The 13852-nt window shown below is 63.9% G+C and overlaps 2 protein-coding genes across 3 annotated transcripts in view; both read left to right on the forward strand.

Annotated features, from left to right (window-relative positions):
- EXD3 (exonuclease 3'-5' domain containing 3) overlaps positions 1–4725 on the forward strand; it is an 83968-nt gene extending 79243 nt beyond the window's left edge. For both annotated transcript variants that reach the window (XM_087869155.1, XM_045803708.2), the window contains one exon: positions 71–4725. In XM_087869155.1, coding sequence (XP_087725281.1) covers positions 71–354 — 284 coding nt within the window. In that variant the 3' untranslated portion in view covers positions 355–4725. The remainder of the gene's footprint in view (positions 1–70) is intronic.
- Positions 4726–5657: 932 nt separating this feature from the next.
- Positions 5658–7559, forward strand: NRARP (NOTCH regulated ankyrin repeat protein). Its single transcript, XM_045803712.2, has one exon. The coding sequence runs from the start codon at positions 6011–6013 to the stop codon at positions 6353–6355; it is 345 nt and encodes a 114-aa protein (XP_045659668.1). The 5' UTR covers positions 5658–6010; the 3' UTR covers positions 6356–7559.
- Positions 7560–13852: the final 6293 nt, after the last annotated feature.

The following is a 13852-nucleotide window of genomic DNA, read 5'->3' on the forward strand; positions in this document are numbered from 1 at the left end:
CGGGAAAGAGTGGGGTGGAGGCCGGAAGCTCGAAGGCTGAGCACTCAGAGCCATGCTTCCACCTCTGCAGGCTCGGCCCCAGAGGAGGCCCCCGGGGGCTACATCTATGACCTGCCCTGCCGCTGGCTGGAGGCGGCCGACCTGCGGACCAGCGCCCCCGCCACCCTGGGCAACGGCACCCGGCTGCAGCTGGCAGGGGTCCCGGAGGGTGTGCTGCGGCGGCCGGGCCTGAGGCACTTCTTCTGCTGCACTGGCTGTGGCAAGGTCTTCTGGGAGGGCTCCCACCTGGGCCGCATCACCACACACTTCAGCGAAGTCCTGGGTGGTGCCCCCAGCCCCTGGAAGCAGAGCTGAGCCCCCACCCGCCCAGCCAGCAGGCCCTCTTAGGAACAGCGCCCCAGGCCCGCTGGCCTGCCTTGCCCCCTGGACCCCACACACACGTCCGTGCCCCCCACCTACGTGCCAGCAGGGTCCCAGCCCCCGCACAGCTGCTGGAGCCGGGTGGAGGAGAGAGAGGTTTTCCGCACAGTCGGGGTGCTCGGACCCTGAGCCGAGAACCGCCTGACATTCAGGAATGAGGCCGACGGAAGGTGGGAAGGACACGCCTGGTAGAGGAAATTGCACAAAGGCCCAAGGGTGGGACCCAAGTGGCTCCCCATCCGCGGGGCTCAGCGGGCGGGGGGGGGGTGGGTAGGAGCACACAGCACCCCCGTCCCCCGCGAGTGTTGGCCCACTCCCTTCGCTGTGGCAGCCCCACCCCCACTACCCCACCCTGCTGGCCTTTTCAGTCCAAGGGCCAAGCCTCCAGGCCAGGCAGGACAGGACCTTCCCGCCTTCCCCAAGTAGGTCCCAGCCCGGCTGGCCTCAGGACCCTCCGGGGCCCTCCAATTCCGGAGAGTAAGATGGTGGGATCCTGCTGGGGCAGGGCTCTCTAGGCCAGATGTGGCTGGGGGGATCTTCCTGGGGACTGGGCCCCGCCCTGCCTGCTGCAAGGGGCAGGGCAGCCCCCCTCTAGGCAGACACCCACTGTGATTGGCCTGGAGGGGCGGCGGCAGCTCTGTGTGTGCTGCCTGGGCCCCTTCGCTGGCCGCAGCTTGACCTCACAGCCTCTTTTCCTCCCCCCACCCCCACACCCCCAGTCATAAAGGAGGGCCCCCCCCTCACAACTGCAGGAAGCAGCGGCTTCTCCACCCACTCGGAGGGAAACTGAGGCGCGGGCGCCCATTGCTGGCACCCCGAGGGCCCCGGGCACCGGTTGCCAGGTGGGCGGGGAGAGGAGCCTAGACTGCATCTTGCCCTCGCCACCTCCTCCTGGCTCACCCCCCAGGAATGTGCCCCCCCCCAACATCCCTTTCCTGTCCTTCCTGCCTTGAGCGGAAACCAGCTCAGATTTGGCTGAGGAGCCCGGCGGAAGCCTTGGGCTGCTGGGGCCTGGGGGCTGGGGCGGGGCTGCTGCCTCTGTCCGGAGCAGGGTGCACCTGCAGGCCCAGGTGTGACGGCCTCAGGTACAGGTGGGCACTGGCCATGCCAGGCCTGCCTCTGCCCCTGCCCAGGTGCAGGGTCATGCTGAAAGGCCACACAGACATCCTGCCACATCCCCCATCCTCTTTCCCTGGAAGTGCCCACCGCGTGCCAGGGGCTCAGCCCCCAGCACCTCTGGGGCCAGCCGCACAGACAGAGGGAGAGGCTCCGAGGCCAGAGCCAGGCCAAGTGGGCACTGTGTCAGGGCCAAGTCTGCAAACTGGCCTTCCCCACCCTATGATCACTGCTGAGCCTGAGGGCCAGGCAGGGCTGCCAAGGTGAGCAGGCAAGCCAGACCCTCGCAGGCGTGGGGACCCTCTGTGGTCGGTGTGCTGCTTCCAGGAGCCAGACCACCAGTCCTGTCCTAGGAAGCAGCCCCGAGCATGCTCTCCCCCGGGAGGGTTAGGAGGAAACCGCCAGGGGTGCTGGCCCCGCTGCCCCAGCCAGCTGCTTCCTGGAGACTCTGCTCTGACCCAAGGCCCTGCTGTTGGTTGCAGCTGGTCCTCAACAGAAAGAGGCCAGAGCCAGGGACAAGCTCGGAGAGACAGGAGACGAAGTGTCCTTCCTGAACCTCCAGGCAGGCCCGTCCCAGCACCCCTCTACCCCGCGTACCCTCTAGAGGGAGGAGAGGGCAACCAAGTGGGGCCCCTTCTCACAGTGATGCCTGCCTTCCCACCTCCCCACCCCTCTGCTGCCCAGACTGGCTGTCTCCCTCCGGGGACCCTCCAGGGCTCATATGCTCACTGCCCGCCCAGCCTGGCTCCATGGCAAACCCCTGGTCCTGAGCCATCACGGGGTCAGCCCACAGAGCTTTCTGAGGCCCCAGGGCTGCCTTAGGCCTCTTCTCAGGCCAGGGGTCAGGCACCATGCCCACAGGGTGGGCTGTGGTCCTAGTGCCAGGCCGTGCCCTGAGCGGCCAGCAGGGCAGGCAAGAGTTGAGCAGTGATTGTCTGCCACGGTTCCTGCCCCGGGCGTCCTTCCTCCGCTCTGGCCGAGGGCTGAGTGTTTGTTATTTGATCTCTATCCTCTCTCGGCCCTTCTACCAGGTGTCTGGGCTGCTGGGAAGAAACACTCTCCTCTTTCCCACGCTCCCCGACACATTTTAATGAATTAGCTGGAAGCCCCGCCCCCACTGCCCGCCTGCCTGCTCACCCTCCCTCCCCTGCCTAGTGCCTTTAAGGTGGCCGCAGGCCTTGGCCCAGCTCTGGCCAGCCGCCTCTTGTGTGCTGTCCTCCCCAGTCGGCCCCACCCAGAACTTCCCAGCCCATATCCCAGAATGCTCCCCAGGCTGCCCCACCCCTGCCCACGTTGCTCCTTCACCACCCACGGCTCTGAACCTGGAAAGGAAGGGGGTCCCCAGAGGAAGAAGGGGGCCCTCTGCGACCCCGGCCTCCACCTCACCATGGCCCTGCAGGGTGGCATCCCCTGGGCCAGCATCCTTGGAGCTGACGCAGAGAAGGACGGGGTCCAGCTGTTTAGCCAGGGTTCAGGGCGTGCCCACAGATCCCAGGTCAGGGGTTTCTCCCTCAGAGCCAGTGAACCCCTTGCCTGATTGTGGAAGTGACACCACCAAGAAAGCCACAAACACCAGAGGGGGGCTTCTCTGAGCCCTGGGGCAAGGCCTGGCTGATGGCGGGCCTCTCCCCCTCCCTCCAAGGCATTTGGAACAAATGTCCTCCTTTTGGACTGTTCCTTCAGCAAACATTTGGAGCCAGTGCCCTGCAAAACCCTCTTCCCCTCCTGCCCTGGAATGGGGCAGCTCCTAGGGTTTGGAGCGGAGCCACTTAGGACGAAATTATCCTCCCAGCCATGGTGGAGAAGCACAAGCTGCCGCGGGAATTCCATCCGCTCCCCAGGGACAGCGTGACCATCCCCTGCACCCCACGATGGCAGGCCTGGCTACACCTGTCTGACCCTCACACCGAACCCTGGGTGGGGCAGGAGGCAACCTCCAGCTAGACTCTCAGGGCCACTCTGGCCACGCTAATCCAGCTGGGGGACACCCAAACTACCGATTTCATGGCGGTGGTGGCGGCCGCACGTTCCCACACGGAGCTCACAGGGCCCCTTTGTCTGCCCTCCCTGAAGCCTGCGCGGTGTCAAAGGGACTTTTCTCCCAGGCTCAACAGGGTCTCCAAGATGTCCTTCAGGTCTAGGGACCTGAGCCCACCTGGGCTGGGGCCTGTCTTTGAGCCCACTGCCTTCCAAGGACAGCCCTGGGCACCGTCCAGAGCCAGGTACACGTTCTCAGAGCGCCCTGCCGTCCTGGCCCAGCCCCGTTCCAAGGAGAAGCAGGGAGCTAGCTGTGTGCCTACCGAGCAGGTCACAGCCCTGCACAGGGTCGCATGCTCACCTGTTCTGAGGGTCACTGTCCAGAAGGGACTGTGGGCCCCAGTGGACAGGGCCTTTGCCTTCTTCCCTGGTGCTGGGGAGATGCAGGGAAGTGGGTGCTGGAGGCGGTCAGGGGCCCTGCGCTCGAGGGGTTCACGGTCCAGCAGCAACTGTTCCCAGGCCCCCTTACTGGGCCCAGGGACACTTTCTGGTAAGATGAACGGGACAAGGCAGGGGCTCCTGATACCAGCAGCACCCCCAGGTCACAATCACAGCTGAACCTAGCACAGGGCTCTACTGAGCCCAGGCTTACCCACCTGCACGGCGGGGAGCTCCCGGTGGGAGCAAGTCTGAGCAGAACAGCCGGACCAGCAGCCAGACTGCTAGCTTCAGGGAGACCAGAGTGAGGGACTCAGGGAGCTCTGGCTTCCAGGAGGACCCCCGGCTAGTCAGCTACGGTCAGGTCTGAGGGTAGCCGACCAGAGGCAGCCAGCCCTGGGGTGGCCTTATCCAGTTTTTCTTGCGGTTTGGCTGTAACGCCTCCAGAGCACAGAGCAAGATGGGAGCACACCCACGTGTGTGTCCAGACAGGGGGGCACCAGGCAGACGCCCACGGGAGTCCATCCTGAAACAAGGCCTAGCAGGGTGGTCTCCCCAGATGAGGCCCATAGCTGCCTCGTGGGAACCCCCAGCCGACTTCTGAAGGAATGGAAGCCAGAGCACGCGGCCCTGCTGCCCAAGGCCGCCTGCTCCGAGAATCGTTCCTGCCCAATTTCCAGCCACCGCAGCCCAGCTATAAACTGTAAAACCCTAATGAGGAAATTTGGCGGCAGTATGAGAGCACCAATAAAAAATGGGTTTACAGTTTGGAAATGAGTCATTTCTGGGTTTCCTTTCTGAGCGGCCCTTGGCGCCTTACCTGGGGCTGCTCACCTGGCCAGGCCCCGCCTGTTCCTAGTCGTGCTGATGGCGGTGGCCCAGCAGAGGGAAGCAGGCCCTGAGGTCCCGCTGACTGACCTCCTCCCCGCCCCTTGGAGGCGCTTCTGAACCGGAGATGGCGGGGAGGGGGGCACAGCCCAGGGCTTCCTCAGGTACAGACCCGGCTTCTTGGTCAGGGCGGGGCCTCAGGGTTTGGCTCCTCAAGCCAATCAGGTTGGGGAGTAAATGCGGGATGACCCATGCCGCCGGAGGCGCCGCCCGCGTGCGGGAAGGACCGCGTGGCTGGGGTCACACGCCCGAGCTGTTCGTGGAGTTGGCCCCCGCGTGGACCTTGTATCCTGGGGGCCAGGCTGGGCCAGTCTTGTTGCCGCGCACCCGGCGTGTTAGGGACGCGGAGGGTCGACGGCCGGCGCTCCGGGAGCGCGGAGCGAGAACCGGGATCTCTACCCGGGCCTCCCGGGTCTGAAATGCCCGCGAACCCCCACCATGGGGAGGCCGCCCTCGGGTCCACCTCGGGGCCGCGCTCGGCCGGGGATCGGGCCTGGCTCTGTCCGAGCAGGGAGCTTGGAATTCCCCGGGTGGCCGAAGGGAGAGTAGGCGGGACGACGGCGGAGATGCGGAGAGCCCCAGGGCGCGTGGAGCAAGGACCCCCCCCCCCACCCCAACCACCGCCACCTGGCCCCCTGCCGGCGACCAGCGCCCCCTGCCGCGAAGCGCGCTGCTGCCCGGGCACGCCCCGCCCCGGCACCACCCCCGCCCCGCCTCCACGTGGACACCGCCCAATGGTAGGGCCGCCGGCGCACGCGTCACCGGCGCCCTATTGTTATGCAAATATAAAGGGGGTAAAAGGCGCCCCGGCGCGGCGGGCGGGCGAGTGCAGCTGCGCGTGGGGAGGCGCTTGGGACCTGCGTGGGAGCCGCAGCGAGCAGGGACCGGGAACGCGCGGCGCCGCCGCCGGGCCCACCGGCCCCCGCGAGCGCAGTGCCTGCCCCCGTCGCCCGCCCGCCCGGGCGCGGCTGGATGCGGCGGGGGCCCCGCGGCGGCGGCCCCCGGCCCCCAGCGCCCGGAACGCCCAGGAGCGGCGTGCGGGGCCCGGGGGCTCCGCGCCCTCCATGCGCCGAGGCGCGCCCCGAGACAGCCAGGGGGCCGCGCCGCAGCCGCCGCCGCCGCCGCCCGCGCTGAGCCCCAGCGCGGCCCGCTGCCCGCGCCCGGCGGCAGCATGAGCCAGGCCGACCTGTCCACCTGCTCGGCGCCGCAGACGCAGCGCATCTTCCAGGAGGCCGTGCGCAAGGGCAACACGCAGGAGCTGCAGTCGCTGCTGCAGAACATGACCAACTGCGAGTTCAACGTGAACTCGTTCGGGCCTGAGGGCCAGACGGCGCTGCACCAGTCGGTCATCGACGGCAACCTGGAGCTCGTGAAGCTGCTGGTCAAGTTCGGCGCCGACATCCGCCTGGCCAACCGCGACGGCTGGAGCGCGCTGCACATCGCCGCGTTCGGCGGCCACCAGGACATCGTGCTCTATCTCATCACCAAGGCCAAGTACGCGGGCAGCGGCCGGTGATGCCCGCCCGGACCCGGACGCGGGCCTCGAGCGTGTCGTCTGCTGTATCTTCCCGCCAACTACCTCGGTGCGCACCGGGCCCGCGAGCCCAGAGGCCACAACGAGTATGGCGCGCGCGCGTCCGCGCCCACGGGGGCCGCGCGGCGCCCGCTGCCAGGGGTCGACGCCCCCGCGCGGCAGCCTGGACCCGGCCGAGGGCTTCCCACGGCCCCCGCCCGCCGCCTCGCGGTGGGAGGGGGGGCGTTGTGCGGGAGGTGGGGGCGGGGCGCAGGCTGCAGCCCCTTTGAAATCTGAGTCTCGCTACCAGCAAGTTCGGAGTCCCGAGACACCGGATCCTCCGGTCAAAATGTTTTCTCCCGAAGGTGGAAGGCGGGCGGTGGGGTCGCCAGGCTCGGGGCGCCCCGCCGCCCGCAGGACCCGGGGCCGAAACCCGCAGTCGCCTAGGGGCCACGGCGGGGCGTCTCCGGCCCCGACGCGTGATCGTGGAGACGCTTCGCTGTTCCTGGGGTTCTAAACTATTTATCATGTGTGTGTATATTTGTGGGTGAAGTTTGTGCGCCTGATTTTGTTTGTTTGTTTGTTTGTTTGTTTGGAAAATATTGTGCGTGGTCAATGTGGTTGTAGGGGGGGAAGATGCATTTTTTTTCCTAGTCTTAAAACTAAAACTTGAGTCTGTCATTTCTTGGTTGCACTGAAAATACCGCCCAGCCTGATGGTTTTCCCGTGCTAGTCCCTCTCCCTCCTTTCCCTCTCTCCCCTCCCCCTTCCCCCTCCACCCCTCCCGTCTGTCCCTCTTAGACACAGACACACAATTCCGAGTGAGTTTTGGGAGCCCCGGGCCTCCCTCTACCCTCTCCTGTGAGAGGCCGCCATCCCCCCAAACCTGCTGGCTTTGCAGTCTCCTCGGGAGCATGGGTGCTCGGGTGTGGCGGTGGGGGGCGGGAGAGGATCATACCTTTTCTAGTGAGTTCTATTATAGTTAGTCGGTTGCACACTTTTTTAAAGAAGTAAATGGATCTGCCACGATTGAATGTCATAACATTTATGACAGAATATAAAATATTAACATATTTTAAGCCAAGTTTTAGGTGTATTTTTTGAATCTTGGTTATAAACCCAATTTTAAAGGGCGTTGTATCCAGCGTTGTGAAGGCAACAGTGTACCCATATTTATATTTTTATAAAATACCTATAAGACTGTGAATCTCTTGTGCTAATTGCTGAGTGAGTTGAAGGACTGTTTTGCCCCTCTTCAGTCTCCCGGAGCTTCAAGGACCCGATTCGAATCCGAAAATCCTGTCGTGGGGGAGGGGCCGCGCGGGGACCTGGGCCGGAGGCGGTGCCTCTGCGTCACTTTCTGTCCCGAAAGGCGCCCTTCCTGGTCTCCGAGGTTCCAATTTTCTATGCAACCCCACACCCCTTGTTGTTTTGATCCTGAGAAATAAAAGGGAGGCTGAATTATTCAAATTTAAATGAGGCTTCCCCTGGGTAGAAGTGCTGCTGACCCTTCGTGCAAAAATGGGGAGCACTTGAGGACACAGGTGGGTGGAGGCCCTTTGTGCGTGGCTGGTCAGACTCGGGCAGTCATCTGTGGCTTTTTCTAAAACCTTGTGTGAGAAGAATATATTGATAATGTCCGTGAGACAAGCAGACATTGAAACTGAGGCACAGATTACTCCAAAAGGAGTTTTTCTGTATATTTTTTCTAGATGCAAATACCTTTTTAATTATGTTAATTAATGTTAAGACTTTCTAGGCTTATATGGAAGCTGTGTGTGGGTCCTGGTATGGTCACTTCTAACTGGATAAAGTCTGCAGCACATTCCTGAGTGTACGATATAGACTTGTAGCCCAGCATGAAAAATTTATGAATAAATTTTTCATTGATTTTTTTTATTAAAAAAAAAAGTTTGTTGGTTCTTCTTGGTCTTGGCACCTAGGAGGAGGGTCAGGCTGCAACACGCTGTTTGTGGGTGCCGTCTACACAATGCTTGGCTTGTTTTTAGCTAAAGACAGAGCCCGGGAAACTGGCTCTGGGCTCAACTCAAGGGCCAGCCCCAGTTGGCCACGTATGGGACTTGTGAGGTGCCAGGGGAGGACCCTCTTCCAGCTGGGGGGGGACCTAGGCCACCCTGAGAGCGCCCAGAGCCAGCCCACAAGCCGCTTCCTCTGCTCCCTGGCACAGCAGCTGAGGCCTCTGCAGGGGAAGCTCTGGAAGCCCCTCCCACCCCCTGGCCAGCTCCAGACGACAGGTCCTCAGACGAGCCAGGCCCCCTCCTGCCCACCACCGCCTTCCTTGGCTGTGGACAGAAGGGGTATTTTCTAACCCTGGGGAACATCGCGGTTGTTGCCTCCTGACGACTAAAAGGCCTGTTTCTTCCCTTCGTCCCCTGGTGGCGTCCGGGAGCTGGGGAGGCCAGCAGGCTTCCGGAGCCAGCCACTCCCCGAGGAGCACAGATCCCAAGGTAGACTCAAGTGTCGTCCAGTGTCCCTGTGTGTGAGCAGAGCTCAGAGCAGGGTGTCTGTTCCCGGCACCTACAAGAAGAGCAGAGACGCTCGGTGCACATACCTGAGATGCCCTTGGGGCCCTGCGGCCTTGTGAGAGGGGGCGCAGGGGCGGACACCAGTGGGTCCAGAGCAAGAGTAGGCTGCCCAGAGGAGGGGGAGCCGGCACAGGTAACCGCTCTGCAGCAGAAGGGTGTCCGCTTCCTGTCGGCGGGTCGGGCAGCTCTGCTTCGTCCCGCAGACGTACTGCCCTTTCCAAACTGGGAGCTTCTGGGGCCGTGCCTTCCATGTTCCTACTTTGCATATCCTGCTCTGTTCTGCCCTTGAGGGTTTTCTGAGCTCTTTTCCCAGTTGGTGAAATGGGCACTTACTGTCCCTTCAGCTGGCCAGGAGACCGGGTGGGGGAGGTGGGGGTGCGGCTCTCTCCTTAGACACCCGCAGAAGTGAGTGGCATATTTGATGCAAATGAGCTCTCGGGGGAGGTGGTGTCCACTGGGCAGGGGAGTGGGCTGAGGGTGCCAGCTGGGGTGCCAGGCCTCGAAAGGGAGGGTTGCTACAAGAACTTGGACTTCGCTTGGGTATCTGGGGAATGAAGTGCGGCCTGGGTGCTGTCCGGGTGGCCCGCGGGCACGCAGGCCCAGAGCTCCATTTCCCACCCGGCACGCTGCCCGCAGGAGACGGAGGAAGCCGGCCCGGAGCTAGTGGGCAGTGCTTGCTGCCGGCGCCAGCTGCTGGGGAGGGTCCGGTTCCCTGCGAGGGGCTGCCGGCCGCTGGAGCGGGAGCACCGGACGCCCCCGGGCACATGGCGCCACCACAGGAGACCGTCAGCAGCTCCCTTAAGTCCTCCCTGGGAGACACACATTTGACTGAGAAGGGCTTTGTGCTGCTCGCAGAGGAATAGTTTTCTCTCCAGCATGGACAAAAAGGAGGCCAGGCCCTGCTCAGCCCCCAGCTGTGGAGGACGCCGGGTGGGGTTTCGCTGCCCTTTTCCCTAGGTGCTGTTCTGGGCACAGATAACCCCCGCCCCCCAGGCTGGGCCCTGGCTGCTGGGGAGGGACTCTGCGTGCGTCTAAAGACGGGTACTCATGGGCATTCCGTGGCCCTTTTATTGGGAAGGGCCCTAGGAAACGGACACATGCCAACTACAGCTCTCCTTCCGCCATCTGGGGTCAGAGCTGTGAACAAGCAAGCAACAGGGGCAGTGCAGCTTCTCCGTCCAGAAACTCTGGGCTCAGGAACTCGCGCTAACCGGCCAATGGTGTCACCTGGGAGTCCCTCCCCAGGTGGGCCTTCAGGGGCGCAAGACTCCTCTCAAGCCTCTTTGTGGCCAGGGTAAGAATGAAGTCAGAGCTGACCTCTCTGTCTGGCCCCCAGGATCTGCAGGGCCGCTGCGGAGGCCAAGTGGGGGTCCTAGCCAGGGGCACTGAGGACACCCAGGGTGGAGGGGTCTGGCCGGCAGGGGCTGGACCGCTGGGAAGTCCTGGGGTGCCTGCCAAGGAGAAAGGAAGACAGACCAAACGGACAAGGGTAGGGCCTCCCCCACCCCCCCAGCCAGGAGTGATGGCGGCTCCTGTCCAACTGTCTCTCTGACCTGACCCCAGCCAGACACAGGAAGTGTTTACTGTTGGAATGGATGCCAGAGAGAGACCAGGAAATGCAGGAAAATGGTCAGCCAGAAAGAGTGATGTCTAAAGTCAACAGGCGTGGGAGCCAGGACAGAGCCTGGGGGGGGGGGCAGGATTTGGAGGCCAGACCAAGGGCCAAGGCCGGGGGTGGGGGTGGGGGGTGTTAGGAGAAGGAGAGGGAAGGGGCTGCCCTCTGGCTCTGTCCCCCAAAGGTCCTGGGGCTCAGCACAGGGTGGCACAGAGCAGGGTCCACATAGGCAGCCTGGCAGCTCAAGGAGGCTGGTGTCCCCCTGGAAGCTGGAGAGAGACGGTGCCAGACACAGGGGGCAGCTGGGGGACAAAGCCTGAGCCCGGGGTGTGAGGGACCAGGCGAGAGGGGGCCGTGGGAGGTCTGGGAACCTCCCAGACAGCTCCTCCGCGAGGCCGCCAGCGCAGCCTCCTCCTGGGGCTTGGGGTCTCTGGAGGCCGCCCTCCCCCACCACCCACTGCACGCTCCGCCTCTGTGGCCTGGGCTCCGCGCTCCCCTTCCAACACTCCCCTCCCCTCCCCTCCCCTCCCCTCCCCTCCCCTCCCCTCTCCTCCCCTCCGTCGGGCGCATTCTTCTGCTTGGGTGTACGTCGGGCCGTCCCTCCGCGCGCGTCTGTCTGTCTTTCTTCTCTTGCCCCCTCCAAAGCCGTGGCCCCCATTCATTCTCGAGGCCTCTGCCCTTTCCTCCGCGCGGGTCCCCGCTCGGCGAGCAGCTGCTATGCTAATGAGGGCGGAGGGAGGTGGGGGACCGGCGGGCAGGGGGAGGCTGGGGGGCCCTCGGGAGGTGGGGGGGCAGCAAAGGCGCAAGAAAGAGGCGCCGGTGGGGGAGTCCCGCTGGAGGGCGCGGCTGGGGGGCGGACTGGGAGTAAACGGACTTGGACGGGGAAACCAGCGTAGGGAGGCTGGGGCCTCTGCATTGGGATGGGGGATGGGCTGGACAGTGGGGGCCCTGGCCCAGGGTGGGGGGCGGGCACTCACAAAGGCCGGGGCAGGGTGGGGGCACGGGGGCTGCCCCCGCCGCCCTCGACTCAAAGCCCGTCCTGCGCACCCACTCGCCAGGCACGGGGTATCCGGAGTAGAAACCAGCTGTCATCTCTGTTCTGGGGTCACGGCCTGGGACGCGCAGCTCGTTCGGAGGTTCCCCGCCCCCGCACCGCGCCCCGCAGACTCTGCTGCGCTTGGGGGCTGCAGTACGCCCTCCACTGGAGGGGGTCTGAGCCGAGACGGATGGTCAGGCACTCCCGCCCGCCCCAGGCCTGGATAACTGGACACTGAGAGGGGTACGGAAAGGGAGCCCCCCAGGAGCTGTGCCTGAGGATCCCGGGCTCAGTGGGACTGGGGAGGGGACCGAGCGGGAGACGGTGACCCTGACCACAGCCCCCCCCGCCCGCCCTGGCGTCCGAGGGGCCCCCCGCCCCCGCGAGCCTGGCTCTTGGCGCCCGGTATGCCCTTGCCCCTTCCCGACCTCGCCCCCGGGCTCAGACGAGAACCCACGAGTGGAGGCGGCAGGCAGCGTCCGCAGCGGGTGGGGGCTCTCGCGAGGGCGGTCCCGCGCTAGCCGCCCCGGGGCGGGCTCAGCCCCAGTGGGGGCGCGAGTCCAGGACCACGCTGGGCGGGCTGTGCTGCCGCCCTGCGGCCGCGAGGCGCAATGCGCCCACAAGCCCCGGCGTCCCAGGGTCCCCGGCAGGCACGACCCCCGCCGGCCCTTCGCCGCGCGCACGCCCGCCCTCCTGGCCTGCTGCGGACATCCTGGAGCCCACCCCAGGAAGGCGCATTGACCCCATGGTCGTTCCTGGTTCTTCCCTCCCCAGAGGAGACAGGGCCTGGGGAAGTGAGCCCATCACGGTCCTCATCAAGCGATTGGCAGTGGTGTGCTTCTCCCATCTGGCCCAGTAGGGAAGAGAGGGCGTTCCAGGGCCCTGGGGCCACAAAGAATGCATGACCAGCAGGACACGGGATCTGTCGCAGCCCTGTGGACGTGGCTACCTAGCACATGTTACACTTCAGGACCCAGACCACATCTCAGAACCTTCAGGACCAGCTATGGGGGGTGGGCAGGTGGGGGCGCTCCCAGATCACCGCCCGGAGCCTCAGCAGAGGGGGCTGGGGGGGGGGGGGCGCGGAGGCTGGCACTGGAGTTGCAGACTCTTCTTGCTGTCCCCCCGGCCCGTTCCCATGGAGGTGGTGCCGCGGGGTGAGTGCAAGAAGGAATGTCTGTTCAAACTCTTGCCTGCCCAGAGGTGGAGGCTGGAGACCAGGTGCACACCTGGCACGGGCTCCGCAGTGGATAAAACCCACCTCTGCATGTCTGGGGAACTCCTCATGAGCACCCTGTGGACAAGAGCCCCCAGGGGAACCAAGCCCAAAACGTCCCATAAACGTTCCAACAAGATAGGACAAAATTCAAAACAGCAGTGGCGTCCACGAGACATGATGTATTCCTCAACGGCGAAGTCAGGGCAGGTGGTCCAGGGCTGGTGCGCGGTGCTAGGGGCCAGGTTCCTCCGATGCCGGTGGCTGTGCGCGCTTTTGACCACAGGGCTAAGACGGCGGCCCAAGTCCACGGTTCGGTCCCTAGACAGAAAGAACTGGAGCTGGGATCTTCTCCTCCAGGCTCGCTTCCTAGGAGGGGCTCCTGCCACATCTGCTCACATCCCATTGGCTAGGGCTCAGTCACATGACCAACCTCGCTGCAAGGGAAGCTGGGAAATGTAGTTCTAGTCAACGCTGTGCCCTGGTTAAATGGGGTCAAAGAGGAAGAAAGGCTGATAATTCGGAGGTGGATAGGCGGGTAGCAGTCTATGCCTGCCTTGGTGACATCGACATCATCCAGGCCATGTTGTCAGATGATGTGGGAAACAAAGGCAGAAGAAAAAGTCAACTTCCTTACTACCTACAGCTCATTGACAAGTCCTTGAGACAGGCAGAGCGACCTTCGTCTGGGAGCTCAGCTGCCTCGGTGTGGACACCTCGCTGAGGGCAAAAGGCGATCTCAGCCCAACCTCCTTCCCCACCCAGGACCCTGTGAACATCCTTTAAACGTATAGAAATTCCTTTGGAAACTTCCTTTATCTCTATCCCCAAAGACGTGTGCTGGCAGTCATCCCCCAAGTATTTGGCTATATGGCCCCCTGATATGCATCTGTGGCCGAGGGCTTACTAGACGGTAATAAATGACCTTCTCCTAACAACAGCCAGTCCCCTCAGGGTCCGGAAACTTTGCTTCCAAAATACCTGGGAGGCTTGTGCTGCCCCCAGCCCCCCTCGTACCTTGAGAGTATATAATGGGCCACGCCTCATGACCCTGGTGCAGCTCTTTCTGCCCAGGTGCCTGTCCCCG

Source organism: Ursus americanus, chromosome 18, assembly GCF_024610735.1.
Source record: "Ursus americanus isolate L20-20 chromosome 18, mUrsAme1.1.p, whole genome shotgun sequence".
Lineage (NCBI taxonomy): Eukaryota > Metazoa > Chordata > Mammalia > Carnivora > Ursidae > Ursus > Ursus americanus.

Coding starts and splice junctions, on each gene's coding strand:
- NRARP (XM_045803712.2), top strand. CDS start 6,011: ATGAGCCAGGCCGACCTGTCCACCTGCTCGGCGCCGCAGACGCAGCGC.